Raw genomic sequence first — 22,270 nt, 5'->3', positions numbered from 1 at the left:
CCGCGCCGCCCGCCTTTAAAGGGCGCCGCCGCCGCCGCCGCCCGCCCCGCGCCGCGCTGACGTGCGGGGCCGCTGCCCCCAGGCCCGGCCTCGGCCGCGCTCACACGCGCGGTCCGTACGCACACCGACACGTACACACATACACCGGAACACCGACAGACACACCGACACACACACACATACAGACAGACACACAGACAGATATACACACCCGCTCTCACAGGACCTCTCACACTCAGAGTCCCCTCACACACACAGCACACACTGTAGTGCCTCACAGACACAGTCCCCTTACACACATGCACTCGGAGCACCCCACACAAGCACGGTCCCCTCACGGTCCCCTTGCACACAGGCACAGCTGACAGAGGCTGTGGAACTGTGAGGAGTGCACAGCCCCGGGCATGCATGTAATGGGCACCTCAGAGGGATGCAGGCCCGTGTCACCCTCAGGCAGACATGAGTCTGAGATGAGCCGGTGGTGCGGACAGACAGATGGACAGACATCGGGCTGTGAGGCACTCTCATGCAGGAGTCTGAAGCTGTGTCACTCTCTCAGGGGGCTGCATGTCAGAGTCACAGCACACGGGTTCAAGGCATGTGGCTGTCACAGCGGTCTGAGGCCTGTGGGGCCATGTCACACTGATGTACAGACGTGTCCTACTGAGGTGCATGACTGTCAGTGTGATAGTCACAAACTCACTGTTACTGAGCTCTCAGGGTCTTAGGCACAGGAGCTGTTGTCCCCATGAGATGCAGACACACACAGACACACACAAACAGTCCTGAGGCACGTGATCCTGTGTCACAGACAGACAGACACTGGCCCGAGGAACACAGGCCACTATCACTACAAAATGGATGTTGCCCTGAGGTATTTGGGACTGTTGCTGTCAGATATGCAGGGAATTGCACACTCAGAGAAGCCTGGCATGTGCACAGCTACACTCAGAATACCCTGTCATATGTGACAATTGGAAGGAAAGGGACAAGCACACAAGCTGCTCCAGCACACAGGGATCATGAGACACAAACATCTACTTGCTGGCCTGAGAAATACAGGCAGGCACACTCCGAGTTTGACTGACACACACATTAGCCTAAAATACACATGACTGTTGTTACTGAACTGGCACTTATCCTGACATCCCTGTGACAGGCACAGACATGGTCTGTTCCATGGCCTGAGACACTCAAGACTATTTTAACGTGGCACACACCCACAGCCACATGTACACTCACACACTGACCTGAAAAAAAACCCTCAGGGCCATCCCTTTGAGACAGATAAACAAGCAAGGCATGTGGAGCTGTGTCGCAGGGACAGATTTAAGCTCCCACTTCTCTGTTGTGACAGGCAAACAGACCATGCCTGTCACCTATAACCCCTTCCCCACACACGAGTCACAGGCTAGGCTTGGCTTTTTCTGCAGCACATGCCCTGTAGCTCCAGGCACGTTGGCACAGTGTCCTTTAAAAATGCAAGTTGAAATGTGTACGGTTAACAGACGTGTCTGAGTCACGTGCACCAATGTTAGTGTGAGGTGCACAAATGCATGTATGTACCAACACACACACATGCACAGAGGTAAAACAGCAGAACATACCAGGCTCCAGCTTCAGTGTAGGGGAAACTGCACCAGCTGCTGCTTCCATGCTTCTCCTGGCAATTGTGTGCATGTGATCCCTACCAAGAGAGTAAGGGACAGAAATTCAGCATTTCCCAGTGACACATTCCCTCTCTTACATTCTGACTCAGATGAGATGCTGTGATATTTATGAGATCACACAAGCACATGGTTTGTGCAGTGGTAAAAATGTAGAAGGGTAGTTCCACGACCTATTACTCTGGCAGAAGGATGAAAAGAAACTATTGGAATGCTCTAATGAACTCCTGAGAAATAAAAATGTCCAGTGTGTACAGCCCACTTGAAACAAAATGTGAGCCTTGTATGTGTGCATGTAAAGTTCTACCCATGCCTATAGACATACGTGTATGCGTTTATGTATGTGCATGTATAGGACATAATCCAGACTCCAGCACTTTGTAGGGATTCATGATGGCAAAAGGAGAAGACATTTGCTTTACTTCAATTCTAGCATTTGCAGCATTTCTTCTAGGAAAAAGATGTAGAAGAGATTTAACACTCTGTATGCTCCAGCTGAGTATGAAGTAGGGAACAGTGGAGGTAATAAATATGGAAGAGAAGACAGAAAGGGAACTCCTGATGTTTGAGCCAAGTTCTCTGGCTTCTGCAGTCAGTGAAATTATACAACACCTCACTGTTCCTATTGAATAAGTTCCAGAGCTGTTCTAGTTAGAAACCTCTGCTAATTTTGGCCTTATGGCCGATTTATATCCATATGTTCTAAGCTGATGTTGCCATTTGGTTTAAATACTTCTTCCTTTCCCTTCCCTGCGTGTTTATTTATAGACAGAATTACATCCAGTCTCCAGCTTTGTTTTGCTCAGCAGAAAAAGACAAGATTTTTTTCTCTTCTCTCAAGGCAGACTCTCAAACTGCTGATCATTCTCACCTGCCGGTCCTGCACCTGTTCTGATTTTTGCTCATGTTTTTTGAATATGGGCAGAGAGAATTGTACACTGTGGTCCGTGTCAAGTTCCTGTTGCCTTCTACCAGGCATTTAGTCTTCTCTTTTCAGAGGGAAATATCTCACCGAAGACATTCCTGGACTTGCCAAATTTCACATACATGGTGAGAGTCAGCTCCTTTCCCTCACCTCACTGTAGTGCTGGTATCTCACACACTGAAATACCACTGCCTCATTCTGCCATTGGCACTTCACATGCACAATGCAGCTACTTGGCATTTCATGTATATATTCACAGCCAGATGACACATACGATATAATGTGGCCTGAGAGATAAGACTCCAGCTTGGGTTTTGGAATTTTGTGTTGTAGAATTTTAACCTTTATTTTTTTTTTTTACCATTATTTTGGTTTGAAGGACATGTGGTGGGTTGACCTTGGATGGAGCCAGTTACCCCCCAAGCTGCTCTATTGCTCCCCTGTTCAGCAGAATGGGGGCAGAGAAAAAAAGATGATAAAACCCCTCATGGGTCAAGATAAAGGCAGTTTTCTGAAACAAAAGCAAAGATCACACAAGCAAAGGAAAAACCCAAAAAATGTAGTTCTCTATCTGCCATCAGCAAATGGTGTTTGGCCACTTCCTGGGAAGCAGGGCTTCAGCACATGTAGTGGTTGCTCTGGAAGACAAATGTCATAAATAATAAATGGCCCCCTTCCTCCTCCTTTCTCTTTGCTTTACCTGAGTACACCCTTTGATCAGTTTGGATCAGCTGTGCTGGTTATGTCCCCTCCCACAGCCTACTTGTGTGGGGAGTAATGTTGGAGAGACAACCTTGATGCTGTGTGAGTGCCATTCAGCAGCAGCCAAAACACTGATGTGTTATGAGTACCCTTCCAGCTACCAGTGCAAAGCACTGCTCTTTCTCACAGCTCACACCTCACAGAAGGGCTGCTATGGGGAAAGTTAATTCCATCTTAGCCAGACTGAATACAGGAATTAGCTACTGTGAATTCTTTTAAAACTTGTGATTCCTGTGGTCTAATATGCACCAAATGGTCTGGCCACAACTCCTTGAGTGCAGGCTTTACTCTTTGGGCTTCTTGCCCTGCTACCAGGCAGTCTAAAGCTGCCCAACATCAGACCACTCAAGCTTGAACTTGTTCCATCTCATGTGGGAACACACAGCACTGGCCATTTTCTTTTCCCAGCCACACAGTGACAGCTTGTGGACCTCATCTGAAAAACTTCTGTACTGGTCTGTCATCTCCTTAAACATATGCAGCCAATCTGGTCCTGCTGAGCAACAGAAATTATTGTTAATGTCTTCTCTTTAGCTGACTTTGTAATTGTTCTCAGCCCATACTCTTCACTACATTGAGTGTCTTAATGAAGTCTGTCTTGATAGCTGTCAAAGAGAGCCAGTGCCAGAGTGATCTGGTTTGGCTTTTGCTTTTCCCTTTTGTAGTTTACCCCAGTTTAATTCACTTCCAGGCTTTATTTTCTTTCAAATTTTCCTCTAAAACTTCCCTTACTCTTCTGGCATGTTTCAGAGTTTTTTGCAACTTGATAACAAAATAATTTTGTCCATAAAATAATAAAAACTGTGTCATCTCATTGTGGAATAAATATTTGTCAGGCATTGTGTTTATGGTTGCTTTTACAATCTGAAAACAGGAGCCCCAGGGACAGTGAAATGTAGCAGTAGCATCACTTCCCTCACTGATTCTCCTCTAATTCTCCTCAAAACCAATGACTTGCAAGTCAGCTCCACACAGACAGAATACAGAAACATACTTTGCTTCAAAAATGCATATTCCTAGTGCTGTTCCTCTCTAGAAGAAGCTGTTTACAACTACATTTTGGAGTCAGAGAAGATGGTGGAGTTCTATTTATTGCTATTTTTATGGCATGTAACATCACCATTCTTGCAGGTTTGTTTTTTTTTTTTCCCCTCTCTTTATGGTACTCTACACCTATTAGTATAGGTTTTGGTTATGCTCTTAATTTTTTAAAAGCTAATCATCCTGACATGACCGCGTGTAAATTGCCCTGCTTAAGGACAGACTCCAGTCTTTTTGACAGGAGATGACAGACTTCTCTGCTGTTTGGTCTTTGTGGCTCTCAGCCACAAAAAATACATTTTTAACTTTCATATATCTTCAAAAAAAGGTGCATTCACTGTCATTCTGAGATGGCCATAAACTCCAGTTTTATTTTCTTTCTCGTGTGACCAATGTCAATTCTTCTATTTCTGTAAACTGTTTTTCGTGGAAAAATACTGGACACTTTGAAAGCAAACTAATCAACCAGGGGAACACTTATCATTATAAAAATTCAAATTATTTAAATCAGCATAGAATTAATATGAAGCAGATTAATTACCTGAGGTGAGACACCAAGCGACAAACTTCTAATGCCAAGTTAAAAGGAAACTTAAGTCCACTGGAAATCAATGGATTTAAATACATTTTTATGCGTGAGATGGAAAAAAGACCCAGATCTCCAAGGTAGATTTTGCGTAGTAAAAAGCAAATGTTTGACTTTTAAATTGAGTAAGATATTAACAGTGAGGTCATTCAGAGTGCCATGGGACTTGTAAGGGCCACAGCAAGGCAGCAGCCCCATCCCCTGTGGGTCACCTGGTGCTGGGTACTGATAAAGAAGGGAATGAGCTGTTAGCTCAGTAGTCAGAATTGGTGTCTCAGATTAGCTCCCTGTTCCTCAGAGCTCCTCCATTAAAACCAATTCATCTGGCAGCACTTGACCTTTGCAATTTCACAGAAAAAACATCTGAGCATTTGCCTTCTCAGATAAAAAAATGCAGCGCTTTTTACTTTTGGGTGACTAAAGAACGAAAATACGTGCCCACGATTAAAGCAGTGCACTTTAGATTTACTTCAGAATAAATTAACTCAAACTATACTGTTACTTTTCAGAACTGCAATTTTGCCAAACACGTGTTTGTTAACATCCCTGATAAAAATGGTAAAATGGTGCAAAAGCACATAAAGATCTATACTTGGAGAGTAATAAAGAAATAATTATTTGGATAGAGTACACATCAAATGAGAGAGGCAGTGTTTGTGATTCCATTTTATTTTCTGTTTCCATGAAAGACTTGAAGCATGAAAAAAAGTGCATTTATTAAATGTGCAGATGAATGAAGATAAAAGCAACAAGTATCATGCTGGAGAGCAGGATGCCTCTCTGAATAAGGGTCAAAATGGTTGCAGAAGAAGTCAAATGTCTTGCTGCGATGGCAGAATAACCTGTAAAATGCAGGCAGGTGTCCTTTCACTGTCCTGAGCCGTGCTGAACTGCCCAGCCAGAGATCCAGCACTGCACAGTGGGGAAGATGAGATCCAGCTGGAGAAAATCAAGAAGAGATCCACAAGTGCATGAACACAGGTGTGGAAAATCCTAGGATGCAAATACTGGGAAAGCTCTAAGCTGAAAAACTGAAAGGGTGTTAGTCTAGGAAAAAGGAGACCAAAGGTGACATGATAACAACCTGCAAATATGTAAAGCCTGATGCAATTTATGAGGGAGTGGTAACACGTTTTCTCTGTGGTGTGTAGGATGAAATTAAAAGTGTTTGCATGTCTTATTAGATTAACAAACTAATCTGATAAGCAAGGACAGGTGTGTAAAGCTTTAGTAATCTTTAAACAGAAGCTGTGAATAAGACCATCTTTGCTCCAACACTACGCATAAGGGTTACATTTGAGCACAGCAGCAGCAGCAGCTTGTCTAGACTTAAGGATTCCTGTTGTCCTTGGGTACTTTTCGAGTTAAGGCAGAAGTGATTCCACATTGACTGCTTTAAGTTAGACCAGCTTTACTAACTGTATATGTCCCAGTGCTGTAGTTATTTTCTGAAGACTTTGACTCAAACTCTTGCACTGAAAGGTTCACCTGTTTAGAAGCCCAGGTCAAATGGTTAAGTAACATTTAAGTTGTTCATCTGCCACCTAAACCTGCAATCACTTTCATGTCTGTGAGTGTGAACCTCCGTTCAGGTATAAGCTCTCACATCAGGTGGCTTTGCTACCAACTCCCTCCCTTATGAATTTTGAATGCATAAACCAGAGCAAATACCCCACAAAAGTGTATTTGGGTTGTCACCCCAGAGTAGCCAATGATTTAAGGATTTCAGGTGGGATGTGACACACTTTGCTGCTTCAGATCTCTTTTTGCTGACCAGAGATGTGAACATGATTTAATCTCTGGCATCCTACGCTGAAACCTTTAATAGGTGAATGGTTTGGGTTGGAAGGGCCCTTAGAGATCAACTCATTCCAGTTCCTCTGCCATGGGCAGGGACACCTTCCACCAGACCAGGTTGCTCCAAGCCCTATCCTGCCTGGCCTTGAACACTCCCAGGGATGGGACATTCACAACTTCTTTCTCTCTGCCCAACAAATAATCAAGCTGATACTGAAACTAAAGGCTTCTTCACATTATTTCAGCTATTTGGGTAAACACTATACACAGAAATAAGATTTCATAAAGTCTGTGGAAAGATTTAAAGACACATTTTAATGAAATGAGTTCAACTTGAATCTTTCCAGGCAATAAAGAGATTATACAGGGGGGTGTATATTTACAAAGAAATTATAGGGGCATTGCAATATGGTTATGCTCATTTATGCCTGTGAGAGCATGGCCTGAAGTCTATCAGGCTCTTGGTAAAAAAACTGTGGCAAACTCATTGAACTCTGGGGCACAGGGTCAAGATTTTTAATTTTATTTTTTTTTAAAGAGTTTTTGCAGTTTTCTAGAGCTCACAGGGAATTAATTTAACTGCTTAGCAGTTTTATATTGCCAGATGTAATTAAGTTTTTTTCTCTTTTGTTCACCGTCTTTTTAGATTAATATCCAGATAATCTGTCCTGTTGTTTATACTTAAAAATAAATAAAATAAAAATACTATTAGTGTATTCACTATCAGCACAAGAAAAGCACTTGCTCAGGATCTCACTTGCTAGTATGTGATTTAAAGCTGCAACTAATAAGCTTCAGAAATTCAGGTACTTTTGTTTAGCTGTTTACTAAAATGCAGATATACAAAAGTGAAATACATCCTGGATTACAAACACATACTATAATACAACACAGTTGTAAGTAAACTGCACTGAAAGTTGTACTTATCCTTCATACACAGTTTTTAAACCATTATTAAATGCTTTAAAAAATCCAACTCAAGCGATACAACAGTGACCCAGTAAGATTTTACCAGCAGAATATTGATTTCCCCAGCTCTTGAAGACTAGATGCTTTTACTATTGCAAGAGCAATTTGTGTTGGTGACATTTTATCATATATCAGCTTGCAACTTACAGGCAAACAAATAAGTTCTGTGTAAAAACAGATAATAAGAATTTTGCCAGAGGAAAGCTTTTGTATTTGACCCTGGATATATCAATATATGGAATTGGATTAGGAATCTGATTTTGTTTTCTATGTGTAATTATAGCAGTTTTGCTCTGGAATTTCTGTACTGTTCATCAAAACTTACCTGCTCTTTATCTTTTAACATTTCATTTTCTGCTGCAGTTATAGTTTTTAGTGGCATACCTAAATTCTCATCAGATATTTAAATGCATGTTTCCATATTTTGTTCTTAAGTGTCCTTGTTCTGTTTCTTACTCTGGTAATTAGCTGTATCCCCAAATTTTTATTAGAAAAAGTTTATTAGAAAAAATCCACTTGGTTAGCTAAAGAAACCTCTAGATGTTATTTTTCTTGTAGTAATATACATACAATATATGTTATTTTTCTAGAAGTAACATATAAAATATAGTCCTTGTAATTATCTGATAGAATTCTCCAGAAGAATTTAAATGCCAAGTAATGGAAGCTGCTGCAACAGAAGCTGAAGAAAATAAGGCAGGGGAGTCGCTTAATCCACTATGAAGCGTAGGGGGGGGAAAAAAATCAATGTACATACATATATAAACATGTCCAGAGGAGTGAAAAAAAATCCCAACCCTAGAATGTCTGAGTCCCTGGAATTGGCATGAGCCTGTCACCAAATTATTTTGGAAATCTTATCTTAAATATTATTTGCAGAAAAGATGTTTTTAATATGTGGAATCAAGTAAGATATTGCTCAGTTGTCTAAATAGTACTCTCCACTTGATTTTTGGTAGCAGTTTTTGACTCAGTTTGGTTCTCAGCAGTTCTCAGCAGCTGAAGCCCTCACTTGTAATCTCTAAACACTTCAGCAACGGGCTCTTCTAACTTCACCTCTCCTGTTTGCAATCCAGGGAGCGAGATGATTGCTGGCCCTAAGAGGCATTGCTGCTGTGTGCTGTCCCTGGCAGATCTGTCAGCTGCAGAGAAATGATCCTCAGACAACTGGACAAACCAGATATTCACTGACGGAGCATGTGACTGCACTTAAGGTCAGAGAGTCAGAGACTGCAGGACTGGGACCTTTAGAGATCCCTGAACAGGACTGTGTGTTGCTGGCATCAAGGGAGACACCTGCAAAATTAAAGGGCTGCTTCATGCTTTGTGGAACCAGGCCTTGACAATCCTGTAAGCACAGGCTGATAGGGGTTCATCAGATTTACTGTCTTTTCATTCCCTTCTTCAGAAAATAATTACTTAACTTGCTGATTATATGATTAGAAAAAAACCCAAAAACCCATTTTACATAGAATGAAGAATGTTAAGATGAGCTTCAGCATCCTGCCATGCCAGATCTGATACCCTCTGTTATTTTGTCACCATACCCTGACTGAGATTAAAATATATTTTAAAAGTTCCTGATTGTCTTTATCACCACTGCTATCTACTGTTCTTTAAAATCGGTACTGAAAAATAATTCAGGCTCTAAATACTCTTTTCATGCTCAAGTTTATACTCCCCAAGAATTAAATCCACCTTCTCAAAAAGGAACAAAAATAATGACAGTTCCCCCTAAACTGTCTCCTGGAAATACAGAATGTTCTTCTGGTATGGTGCTAATTCTCTTTACAGGGTGGAAACACACCTTTAATTCTTACAGCTGATAAATGTTGCTTCCTGATTTTATTTTATCATATACTAGGTTACTCTTTTCTATTTATAGCAGAAAGGTTTTTCTTGTTTTAATCTGTAGCTTTACATTAAGTGTGCTATGATTGCAAAGTATGTAAAACATATTTGTGGTAGAACTTGACAAGACAACATTAGAAACTTTGCTTTGGTCAGTTTTCAATGGATTTTATGTATTTTAAAAATGTATTTCTAAAAGTGAATAACTTGAAAGAGGAACTAAAAGAAGGCCATATGTTTAGACACCAGATACAAGAAAAAACAGTCTTCCAAGTTACATGAACCCCACTCAGATTTACTAATGGCTTCTTTGCAGTGGTTCTCTGAACAACCAAGAATTGCAACCAAATGTTATTGGCAGAAATATTCAATAAAAGTGGATTCCAAGTATTTGCCAAAATAAAAATTTAAAATATACACATGCCAATATTAGCACTATATATGCTTCACACCCAGAGAGATCCAGCATACCAAGTGCTTTTCTGCATCACTCAGCACACATGCTTCTTTGAGTACAGGCATAACTCCTTTAAGGTATCAGATCTCTGATCAAAAGAAAGAAAATGTTGTGGTAACAATTACACTGGACACAATTTGCCTACAATGCTGCATGAAGTTCAAGTGTGTCCAGATTTCTATAACCCTAAAAGTCTCCCAACAAATATTAAGGAGAATAGCAGGATATCTTCCACCTCTGAGTGAAGTAGGAGAAACTTGCTCATTGGGAGTGGTATTTTTTTCTAATATCCCTATCATGATTTCTTCCAAGCATTCACTTGCACTTGAAATTTGGTAATTGATGTCTCACTCTGCATCTGCTTGACAACTACATCATCCATGGCTAAGTCACTTTCATTGTATCAGATCAGCCAGAGTTAACAGATAAATTCCTTCTAATTAACAAAAGATTGGCTAATAAAAACAGAATTATTAAATGTACTACACTCTCCATACTCTCCCTTTAGCCGCTTTGCATCTTCTTCTTTAAACTGTTTCTTCCTTTTCTCAGATTTTGCAGCTTGCTCCTTCCTTTCTTGATTTTCCTGCATTCAGACAGAATGACAAATTAAAAAGTAAATAAGAGTTTCTGAAGGAAAAGCTTGTTAAGAAACTCTCAGTTTGCAATGAATACGTATTCTGAACATGCCCTGTGTGCACTTAAAACTCTTGGCTGCTGGGGTTTGAGGGTAAATAGCAGAACAGAGCTTCCTGGTCAGTCCCTATGGCCTTCTCCATGTGCTGATGTTACCAGCAAACTATTTCATCAGCTTTAACTACAACTTTCAACTATGGACTGAAATGCATTCTTCTTAATTAGTCCCTTTGTCCACAATACAGAACATTAGTTTAACCTAATTAGCATTCTAGAGATTTATCCCATAGCAACCTTGTTTGTATTCAGAGATTTCTACCAGAACTTTCAGGAGCTGTTCAGCTGTGTTAAACAGCAATTCACAGTTTCTCTTCAGGCTCTCATTAAATTAAATTACTGCAGAAATTAAATTAAATTTCTGCACTACAGTTCAGGGCTAGAGTCCAGGCTGGATGTTTTTCGGTGTCACTCACACAATTGCCAGAATGGCATAAATCCTGCTGGGATTTATGTAGATAGGCAGGATTCTGGTTTCCACAGAGCTGCTGGTACCAGAATAATATGATTAATGGAGGAAGAAAAAGGATTGGAATGATTACTGCTAGCAAAGAAGACCATTACTCAGTGGAAGAGTATTTCTGGCTTTTGATAAGTAGCACAACAGTGGGAGAAGGTAGTTCTGAACAACAGAGATAACTTTAAAACCACGACAAACATAAAGATGATAAAAGCTGTTTTCTTAAACGCTTCTGCAGTTTTTGTTCTAGAGCTGACTTTTTCACTAGAACATTGCCATCCCACCTGGAAGCTTGTCTGCTTTTGATTGCAACCAGTGAGGAGTTAATCTATACAGTGCAGGTAGATCAGTACTTCATAGGATGCTGTGTCATATGTCAAAACCTAATAACATCCATGAAGATGCTGATGATTTGGTGCAGATAAGATTTTTGATGAGACGTGTGGTCTCCTTTGCCGAGAGTCTGAAGGAGAAAATACAATTTCCCGCTATAGTGATAAATCTGTTTGATTCCTATGGATCATCTGCCACTATTTCCATAAGAAGAGCTGAAAAAGTCCCAGACAATATGCACAAGTTTATAGAACCAGATTTTGTAGAAAGTAAAAGTCTAGGATACTTTGGTCCAAAGGAACTTTCAAACAAATAAAGAAAACTTGTGAGCATTAACAGAGTTAGTCTGTTTTAAATATAGGACCATTAGAGGCCCAAGGTTATAGAAACTGTCACTGGGTGCCTTGAAAAGGAAAAAAAATAAATCTGTGTATTCTTGACACAGAAAGAAAAGGATCCATTTTCTCCAAATAGAGGGTGCTTCTGAAAGAATGGCCTACATGTGGTGAGGTCTTACAGAGAGCCTAGAAGCCTTCCATCAGCATATGCCTCCTATGTGCTTGCCTGATAAATTCCTGTCTTAGCATAACATTTTTGTCATACTGTGGTTGTTGGGAGTCTTGCAGATTTGTGGGCCCTGGAAGAATGTCTCTATGTAATCTGCCATGAGAAATAAAGGAGGTAAATTCAGGGATATGTTGTTCTGCTAATTGAACAGCACACACAGCAGTGAGAACAAGCTAAAACACATTAGGAATAAATTTATCAATTGAGCAAGCCTGAGCCAATTTTTTCTTCAGAAAAACTGTAAAAAAAAACCCAACCAACATAACAATTCAGTATAAACACACTTAAAGTTTCTTCAAGACAAGAAAGCCCAAAAAGGTACAGTGCTCGTAGGGCAGAGTAATGAATACTTACAGTCCCTTCTCCACCTTCCTGGATTAGTGAAGGCAGCTGCAGGGATGAGAGTCAGTGAAAGAGGGTGTCACTTTGGATTTGCTCATTGTGGGATGTTAGATACTTGCTTGATTTTTGAATTAAAGGATGCTCCAGAACAACTGTTTATCCCCACACTATCTAAAGCACATCCTGTTCCAGCACCATATGCACCCTACTGAGAGCAGCTGCTCCAGCTTGGTTGTCCTAGGGGAGTACACAGAGGAACTATCCCTGGACAGAGCTGTCTGTATAACCTCTGTCATCAACTGAATACTTCCTAAAGCAGATTTTTTGGAACATTTTTTTCTTCTTTTCCTGAGATTAGACCATCTCTTCACTGGGAGCTCCCTTCTATGAACAGCTGCAAATGCTAAGGGAAATCAAATGTTTCCCACAATCCCCTATAATCACAGTGTTTCTTTTCCCCACAATTTTACCACTCAGTTCCCAGCAAAACTCCAATTCTGATTTTTTTGTCTTTGAGCTGAGAAGCTATTTTCTCCCTGTCTCCTTCCTCCTGCCATCTGCTTCTTTTATTTTTTGAGAACTGGTGAAACAGTCATCAGCCCTGGGTGACAAATCAACTCCCTTGCCTCCTTTCACTGTGTCAGTTTTGGATATCATTTGGGTGTTTGGAAAGTCTTTGTTGATTTGGGTTTTTTTTTCCTCCAGGTAGATGGAGAGAAAGATGGCACAGTCTTATTAAAATAATTCCATTTGTGTAACTCAATTTTTGCTACCTGAAGGATAAGAGATCAGAAGGAACCCTCAGGGAAGGGAGAAAGATTTTGTTTGAACAAAGTAAGAAACCCCAAATCTCTAGATAAGCTTAGGAGACATGAAGGATCACTATTTATCAAAACTATTTATCTTCTTATTTGATGTGGGAATGGAAAGATAGCACTAAGGATTTTGGCAGTGCTAAGAGACCTGCTTAGAGACAGAAGACTCATCTCAAAATAAAAGTTACACCTCAGCATTAAAGCTTAAAATAAATGGCACTGGGAAGAGATGATGCCTGTGGCTGATTCTAGCATAAAAATCAAAATCACAGAACAAAAAGATGCTTTAAAAATTAAAACCTTCAGCTTTTCAGCATGTTGCTGTTTCAAGTAAAATAGTATCTTTACTGCAGTGATAGTAAGAAAGCAAGACAAGAGGAAGAGGAGATTAATTCTAGGTCTGCAGTGAAAGAGAGAGGTGCAGACAACATGGCTAACAGCTGTGGTACCTTTGAGGTGAGGTACTGCTGAGAAATGGAACTCAAAATAAGATGAAAGGGAATTTACATTTTGGGATATAAAAAGAAGCTTTCTTTATAGTTGCTCTGACTTGGCTGTGAGCAAGAAGCACCTAGAAACGTAGTTTGAATCTCCTGCAGCTATACTAGGATGCTACATAACCTTTACTGGGTCTGTTTCTTGAAGGAACTGCAGCTGTTGGAATTACCCTTAAATTTCCAGTATAGCTCTCCACAGATGCTGAGCCATTATGTTCTTGACCCTCTTAATTCTTTCCTTCATGCCTAGAGTTTTAGAAACTTTAAGGATCAAGCATATTGCCAAAACATCTGTGGTTTATAGGGTTAATTTTCCAGACTCTGTGTGGCAGTATCACATCATTTCAGACCCTGAGTAACTGCATTGCTTGGAAAATCTCAGTTCAGTTCTTCACTGGAGAAGCAGATAGTGGGAACATTAGAGGATATATTTTTTGTCTTTCATCTTCTATCACTTCCTCAGAAATTTCATTGTTTTCATCTGAATCTGTGATCTGCCCTGAAGCACTCCTCCAGTCTCTCCTGGCAGCAGAGCTGTCTGTCTTCTTGCAGTAATGCAGATGGTTCTCTCTACAGAAGGTTTACCCAGGCTGGAGCTCTCCTGGAATCAGCACAGGAATGGGTGATTCTTGCTGTCAAAATATGTATGAATGTGAAGCCACTATCACCTGGCATTAAGATGACCCTAAAGGAAGTACGTTAGTCCAGGTGGGAAGTATGTCTGCATAACTTTTGGTGAAGTTGCTTTTCTCTTACTCCTTATTGAAAGGAGTAAAGTCCTATAAGTAAAGAAATATAATCCATTGGGATATTCAGAAGGGTTTTTTTGGGATGCAAAACACACTCTTTGGAGCTTACTAGTACAATGAAATGCCAACAGATAAACACATCTTCCAATTAGCCTTTGCCTATTGGAAAAATTACCTTTTGTCTATCAGCAGAGACTACAAAGCATGTCAGGTTGCTCATTCTTTCACATACCACAAAGGTCCTATTACACTGAAGTCTGGTCCATAATTCTCACTAGAAAAATGACTTGAACCTTTCTCCACACCAAAAATCCCCATTGCCTTTCCCCCCCCCCCCCAAAAAAAAAACCTGAACCAACCAACAAAACCAAACGCCACATACAGACAGAAAAAGCCCCACATTTTATATTTGCCCACATCCTCATTTTCTGCTGCAGTTTGCAAGCACATAAATTTACTTTCATTTACTTCTGCAACCAGAGTTAGGTAACCTAGCTTAGAGTAGAGGAAGATAGAAATTATTCCTTGATTTTTTTAAAAAAAAATTAAAAGTCTAAACAGTCACAAGGGCAAACCACCTGTAATGTCTTGAGGAAGATCTCTCTGAAGGTTTTCATTATGCTGAATACATCTTCCAAAGACAATTTTTTTTGGTCTTCACAAAGATAATCAGCAAGTTCTTTCTTCTTCTTTTCAATGGTGGCAAATTCCTTCTGCAGGTCCTTTGAAGCATTGAGGCTGCCCTGAGACACATTTTGTAACACAATTTATGCATATTAAAAAGCAGCATATTCCAAACTGCTCAGAAGACTTCAGCCACTTAACAGAGAGCAGTCAGTTTTTAAAGAACTAACAACTAAGATTGGTTCACAATGTGTGATATTTATTTCTGAATTGAATCTGCATTTTCATCATACAGCCATGTGGAAGTGTGGCACAACCTGGGATAACTGATCAAGGGACATGCAGCACCAGGATTTCTATCTTATAGTTTTAGTTAAGTGACCTGTCCTGAGAATATGAAAAGCTAGGATGTTAAGTAATATGGGGGGAGGGGGAAGCATATTGCAAATCTATCCACTTTTTCCCCACAAAGCACAGTGAGACAAAACATGTTTCTGTGCTGCACTGTACATATTTATAGTTGCAGCCTACATTTCATTTTTAGGGCCTTCCCTTTCTTTAACCCACAGAAAAATCTGTCTAGTCCTCAGCTGTTTCCACATCCCAGTATCACATCACAGAAATGGAGGAAAATCTGGGATACTTCTTCCATCAGGGCACAGTGGGGGTGTAGTAATAACCCCTTTCCCACAGGGCTTAATGTCCAGTTGTAACCTGAATCACAGTGCCTTTAAGAAGAGAGTGTTTAGGAAGAAAGATGGGAAATGTGTCACACTCACATTACCTACTTGCACAGATTTTCCATGCTGTATTTTTAAATCACATGTTGACACAAATAAGCGTTTCTCTATTTCCAACAGTTTCTTCAAATTGGCACCTGCCTCAGCCTGCATGGCATCAATGTGGATTCTGAAAGGTCCATAAAAGGGATAGAATATTGAAGTATTTTAATTGCATTAACTTAAAAGGTTATTATAAACATTATCATCTCTTCAAATGGACATGGAATTAATTGTCCAGCCCAGACCCTGTTTTTGCAGGTAGTTCTTTTCAGTATAAATTCTTTTTCATGTGCACAAACCCTCATGTAAGAAAGACTCTGTGCTTTTGCCCTCACTACCTCCCTGGATGGACTGTGGAAGAAACTCACTGTCCTAGTATTCAAAAAACTCCAAACAATTTCCTGCCTATTTTTATTCATAGGCTACACAAACTCATCTCCCCTGTGCCGATACTGTCCTTATTTAGCTGGTTCTTTCCTCCTTGCCTTTTCTCCCCAACCTATAGTCCAAAATTTTATCTCCTCTCTGTGTTGCTTCAGCTTGTGTGGAGATCCAAACACAACCACTGCCAAACCAACATCTTCTGTAGTTCTGAACTGCTCTCTGGGCCAGACAAAATTTACTGAATCGGCAAAACCTGGCTTGGTGCTTCATGGTGCATCCAGATGTGAGCAGCTTTAGGAGAGTCCCTTGCATGATTTGCACCATGCACAGCTCTCCACAGGCTGATTAGCAAATCAATTTTGTAAGTCTGAGAGTTTTACTAAAGTAGAGGGCAATTGCTTTATACAAAGAGTGCATTTATATCATCGGCCAGCAAGATCTAGTTTCAGTCAAGAAAAATATTTCTATTATGACACAATCCAAAAAGAAATTAATGGTTGAAAACAACATTCAGTTTAGCTTCTGCAAAGATAACTCACAAAAGCCATAGCGTTTTTCTGTTTAATTATGGAATTAAAATACTTTCAAAACTATTGATTTTTATTTATGTAGCTATTTAGCAGCTACATAATAAATGTCAATCCATATCTACAGATATAAAAATTACTCCTTCTTTGAGTTACAAGGAAATCTAAATCACTACCAGGTTCCTATGAATCCTCTGAATTCATAACAAGATTAAAAATGTTAATCCTGGTGCTACAAATGTGGATTCTGATTGGTGCAATTGAACACATCTCCTGTAATTCCTTTGAGCTAAAGAGAAAGAGCTGGCAATAGACTAATGAGGCTTTCAGGCACATGGCAGAAAGTCAAAAGTCTACCAAAACACATTTTTAATTTCTACCTACATATATTAGGAACACATGCTGATAATCAAGTCTGGGAGTCCTGAGGTCCCCCAATTGCCAGTAAATCACCCCATCATTCCCTCCTTACGTAAGCTCTGCACCTCCAGATGGGCTTTCACCTAAAAATCACAGAATGTGCTGAATCCACCAGGATCATCAAGTCCAACTCCTGGCCCTGCACAGAACCCTAGATTCACACTGTGTGCCCCAAAAATATTGTCCAAACACTTCTTGAACTGACTGAGAAACTTCAGGGAAGATATGTCTTTATTGCAATATGTGGAAGAAGAATCTGGTCCTTGAAAATGAGGAACATTCACTAACTACACAGTTTTCTTCTGAAGTAGAACTGGATCCACAAAAGAAAAATCACACTGAGCTCCACCTTAAAATCTTAACCAGGTTGAATTATAAATCTCAACACTGTTTGGTGTTGAAGGAAACCACTCTCTCTCCACAGCAGAGAAATCCTGTGACCTTATTACACCGCCATAAAATGACTCAGCTCCTTGTTGGCTTTAAAGAGGTTAGTAATTCATACATGAAAAAAACAAACAATGTCCTACCCTGCTGCCTTGGAAACAACATCAAGATCTCTGGGAAGCTGCAGGAGATCTCTGTGGGTTTTTTCAACCTCCTAAATTTGAAGAGAAAAAATGGTTATGTTATACAGGCTGTCAAAGAGTATGAAAGATTTTCAGCTGGACAACATCAGGACTGAAAAATTAACACTTCCGTTTTGTTCTTAAAAGTGTAAGGATAAATTTAGTCTTGTTCATTCTTTTTCTCATGTTGGCATCCACAGGGAGTTAAAAGAAAGGAAAAGACTCATTTTAAGTGCTCAGGCTGACATCCCATGGGCTGCCACAGTGCACAGGCTGACCTGAGATTTTGTCTTCATACCACAAAAATAAATTTCATTTGACAGATGCATTTGGGATATGTGTCAACACAAGAGAGCACTTGAAAAAGAGAAAGAAAACTGCCAGCAGACATGTCAAGGGAACTGGAGGAAGGAAACCTAGTGTTACCTCTCCAAATACTACTGTATATGGCTGTGATCTCATCTGCATAGAGACCTGTGGAAAAGTTTCCATGGTACTTCCAGCACAAAGGCTCATCTTCTGGGTACCTATAGTGGGGTCTTACTGAGGTGAAAGCCCCTTAGCTTCTGGGGAATTAATATTTGAGAATAATGCATACAGGATTAATTTCTCAGATTTTTTGTACCTCCAAAATATGATGAAGCAGAGTAATGTTGTTTTGGTTTGCTTTTGTTTCTGTTAGTTTGAGTAAGGCACTAATTTTAAAACCTCCAGCATCTCCAGTGTGACGTCCCTAGAAGACACAGAACAAAGTTCCTTCTTTCAGTTTTCAAGTCTTGCATTGTTTTCTGTTATCTTTAGAATACAACAAGTAAAGAAATCATTTTACTTACATAGTTCAGAAAGTTTCCAACTTTAAGAATCAATTGGCAGAAAACTGGCAGTCGGTGACTGGTAAGAATTGCTAAAGAATAAGAAGAGAGACATTTTCAATAAATTAAATTAAATTATCTGAAATAGGATTTTCTTTAGGTTGACAGTGATGGTAACAAAATTTTCATCCAAGATTATGTCAAGCCATTGTTATGGATTTGGAAAAATACCAGTACAGAAATAAATCAGCTGAATGGAAATGTAATGAGTAGCTTTCTATTGTGATCTCTTCATTACAAGCAGATGGAAAACTAGTTTTTCCATTAAGTTTGGAGTATAGATGCATCAACCCTGCAGCTGCCTTATGAAGGAGAACCACATACAAGAAAGTGGATGAACTTGTGCAAGTCTATAGCACTCACTCCCAGCACATCTTATTCTAGTTAAGCAAAGCAAAGCTCTTTGTGTCTTGTTATCATTGTTAGTGAGAGCGATAATCAAAAGATGCACATTTTAGCAGGGGAATCTGGGGCAAGAATAAAGCTTTTGGCAGAATTAGAACAGAAACATTGACCCTCATAATGGGATGGAGGGGGAACAGGGATGTCAGGGTAGGACTGCAGAGAGCTGCTGATTGCTCCCCAATAAAAGTAGCCATAGCACTGACATCAGACATCAAGGTGTAGCCCTGTTTTGTGTGTAAACATAAAAGTTTGCAGTTAAAGTGTTTAACAGGAGATCAGTGACCCTCTAAAACCATTAAACTGAAGCTGGAAGAGCACCTTCAATAGAGAGTCAACTTCAAAACCAGGGCTAATTTTGGGTGGAGACTTCTCCTGAAATATTGGTGAATATCATCTGGGATGCCCTTTTCTGGCAGCCAAATCAGATTCTGGTATGGCACAGTGTCCTGCTTCACCACAGAGCTAAGCTGGACTGCATCAGTGCACGCTACAGGAAAAACTGGAATTGATTCATTGTTATGGACAAAAATCTCTGCTGCACACAAAAATGTAACCTGTATTCATACAGGATCTGGCACTTACATCTCCATCTCAGGAGAGACCTTACTGCTGTCTACAAATCCCTGAAACTTTGTATTCAGGGGGAGTTTGGCCTCTTCTCCCAGTGACAGGATGAGAGGACACAACCTCAAGCTGCACCAGGCAAGGTTCAGGTTGGACATCAGGAGGAATTTGTTCACAGAAAGGGTTGTTAAGTATTGGAATGAACTGCCCAGGGAGGCGGAGTCACCATTCCTGGAGGTGTCCAAGAAACAACTTGGCACTCAGTGCTAAAGTCTAGCTGATAAGGTGTTGATGGGTCAAAGGTTGGACCAAGTGATCTTAGAGATCTTTTCCAACCTAAATGATTTTGTGAACCCTGGAAGTGTTCAAAGGCCAGGTTGGGTAGGGCTTTGAGCAACCTGGTCTAGTGCATGGTGTTCCTGCCCATGGCAGGGAGGTTGCAACGAGAACATCTTTAAGGTCCTTTCCAACCCAAACCATTCTGTGATTCTCTGATAAAGAAAATTTCCTTCTTTCTCTGCAGAACTACTACTTCAGAGCAGACCAGCACAAACAGCAATTCTTCAGAATGTATTCTAGGAGCAGGAATTTGCAGAATAATTTTGATGTTTACTACACATTCAGCCATTAAAAGGTTAATTTTGATTAGATTATAGCATAGGCTACTGCTGATGCTAATCAAGTAGAAGAAAGTGGCTGAGCCTGGGCACTGGTGCAGCACTGATGTACTTACTTTCACAGGCTGTCCTGATGGCTTGTGCTTTTGGCCACAGACACTCCAACAGAATTTTTGTTTCCTCACAAATCAGCATACATTCAATCCGCAACTGGTAGCTAAAAAGAGACCAGTGGAAAAAAACCACAATGAACACCATGAAAAACAAACCCCACAGGCCTGATTAATTGACTTGTGTTCAGCAAGAGCATCATCCATTTTAGGCAAAGCTCAGTACCAACATTCTTATGGTCTCTTTAATGCTCTGACATGAGAACTGGGTTATATATAAATCAAACACAGATATTTCCAAAGATGTCCTAGGAACAATTATTATCTCCTCTTTCAGAAAGCAATGCTGGACTGACATCTGGCAGTGACTACCTTGCATAATGAGGCCATATTTTTTTTTACAATTCCTGGGCAACACTAGCCAGGGTTTTAGTTCTTTTTAACTTCAGGAATAGAAACTTGAAATATTTTGGCAGTGATACCCTTTAATGACATTTATACTTCATCACGGATTAATATTATGGAAGGAAAACATTTTCTAAAGGACTTTTAAATCTAGATAGAAGTTTGAGAAAATGAAAAGCCACATTTTCACCATCACATTTTCAAAAAAGTGTCTCTGTTTGTGGCATGGCAACTGATCAGATTTACGGAGGGCTATTGCTATTAATTTTAACATATCACCATGGTTTTGAGACAGCAGAAAGAGTTCTCTGTGTGTGCCTCATTTGACTTGGTAAAAACTGGGGAGGTGGTGAAAGCACAGGCACTGCTGTGATTTGTGGATTTGTGGGCTCTCTAGTGGGTGAACTGGAATCTGTAACCCAGGGGTGGAGTGAATCAGCAGCCTGGTGACAGGATTCAGTCTGCAGCTTCACACCACATAGGAATAGCTGTTCAACAGTCAAGGGTTTTTTCATACCAAGGTTATTTTAACTGTAGTTTGACAAAGGTATCTGAAAATCTCTCTGGCCTTTGGGAAGGAAAAAAATTCTCATACAAGCTCTACAAATAGCAGTCAGATGATTTATCCTGAAGACTGGATGTCAGGAACATCCCTCTAGCACAAGGAACAGAGGCCTTAATTTTCATGGACAAGTCTTGTAAGAACCACACTCATGGAAAGAGACAAGGAAGGTTTTGCTTACCTGGGAACTTCCAAAAGATGGAGATAAAACTGATCTGCATTTGCCAGCCGTGATTTTTCTTCTTTGTAAGATTTCAGGCTGTTTATCTAACAGGGAAAAATAGAGCAAAATAACCACACTAATTTGACAGGGAAAATAACCACACATACATTTCTGTATGTGCCATTTTCTTCTTACAGGCATGACACTGGCCTTTCTGAACTTGCTGTGTGCACAGGCAGTGAGACTAAAGCAGATGAACAATAAATTCTATGTATGAACTGGTTTTCAAGGGCAAACATGTAGCTTTTGTTTTAACTGAGAGGTCTTTTGCCTTTGTACAGCATCTCCTAGGATGAATTCCTGATCTGTAGGCAGGGATTCAGCAAGGTATAATGCACAGACACTGAGAAACCCCTTTAAAAGGATGGGTCCTTTCCCTTCCTCTTTTTTGAAACTTGCTCTGGAAGACTCTCTGTTCAGCTAAGTCCATAAACCCTAACATGCTTCATCCACCTAATTAAAATAACAGGATAGAGAGCAGCACTTTTTCTACATATGTGTTGAGTCTCCCAACACACTCTGGTTCAACCGCTGTGTGAAGAGGCCAGACTGTTGCTGGGATGGACTTCCCACCACTTTGCCTTGGAATTTCATTGACCTAGATGCAGCAGAAGGATGTGGGGTCCAGTCAAAGCTTCTTGCTTTAGCAGCACAAGTTTTGAGCTGAGCACACAACACACTGAACTCCACCAGAA

General features: G+C 40.3%; 1 protein-coding gene across 15 annotated transcripts in view; it reads right to left on the bottom strand.

Moving 5' to 3' along the window:
• Positions 1–7,644: 7,644 nt before the first annotated feature.
• The window catches only part of LOC148184039 (inverted formin-2-like), a 21,718-nt gene continuing 7,092 nt past the window's right edge, over positions 7,645–22,270 (bottom strand). For 9 of the 15 annotated variants that reach the window (XM_088057727.1, XM_088057728.1, XM_088057736.1 and 6 more), the window contains 9 exons: positions 21,534–21,619; positions 20,392–20,492; positions 18,651–18,721; positions 18,443–18,550; positions 17,779–17,849; positions 15,915–16,044; positions 15,090–15,254; positions 12,463–12,498; positions 7,645–10,641 (listed from right to left, as the gene is read on the bottom strand). In XM_088057727.1, coding sequence (XP_087913853.1) covers positions 10,492–10,641; positions 12,463–12,498; positions 15,090–15,254; positions 15,915–16,044; positions 17,779–17,849; positions 18,443–18,550; positions 18,651–18,721; positions 20,392–20,492; positions 21,534–21,619 — 918 coding nt within the window. In that variant the 3' untranslated portion in view covers positions 7,645–10,491. Of the gene's footprint in view, positions 10,642–11,548; positions 11,672–12,462; positions 12,499–14,463; positions 14,542–15,089; positions 15,255–15,914; positions 16,045–17,778; positions 17,850–18,442; positions 18,551–18,650; positions 18,722–20,391; positions 20,493–21,533; positions 21,620–22,270 lie in introns of those variants that run through there. The other 6 variants (XM_088057724.1, XM_088057725.1, XM_088057732.1 and 3 more) reach the window with 6 other exon arrangements.

Source organism: Pseudopodoces humilis, chromosome 7 (assembly GCF_049639895.1).
Source record: "Pseudopodoces humilis isolate 2021_Gansu_Grassland_sample_001 chromosome 7, ASM4963989v1, whole genome shotgun sequence".
NCBI classification, from domain to species: Eukaryota; Metazoa; Chordata; class Aves; order Passeriformes; family Paridae; genus Pseudopodoces; species Pseudopodoces humilis.
This window is presented reverse-complemented; position numbering and strand designations above follow the sequence as displayed.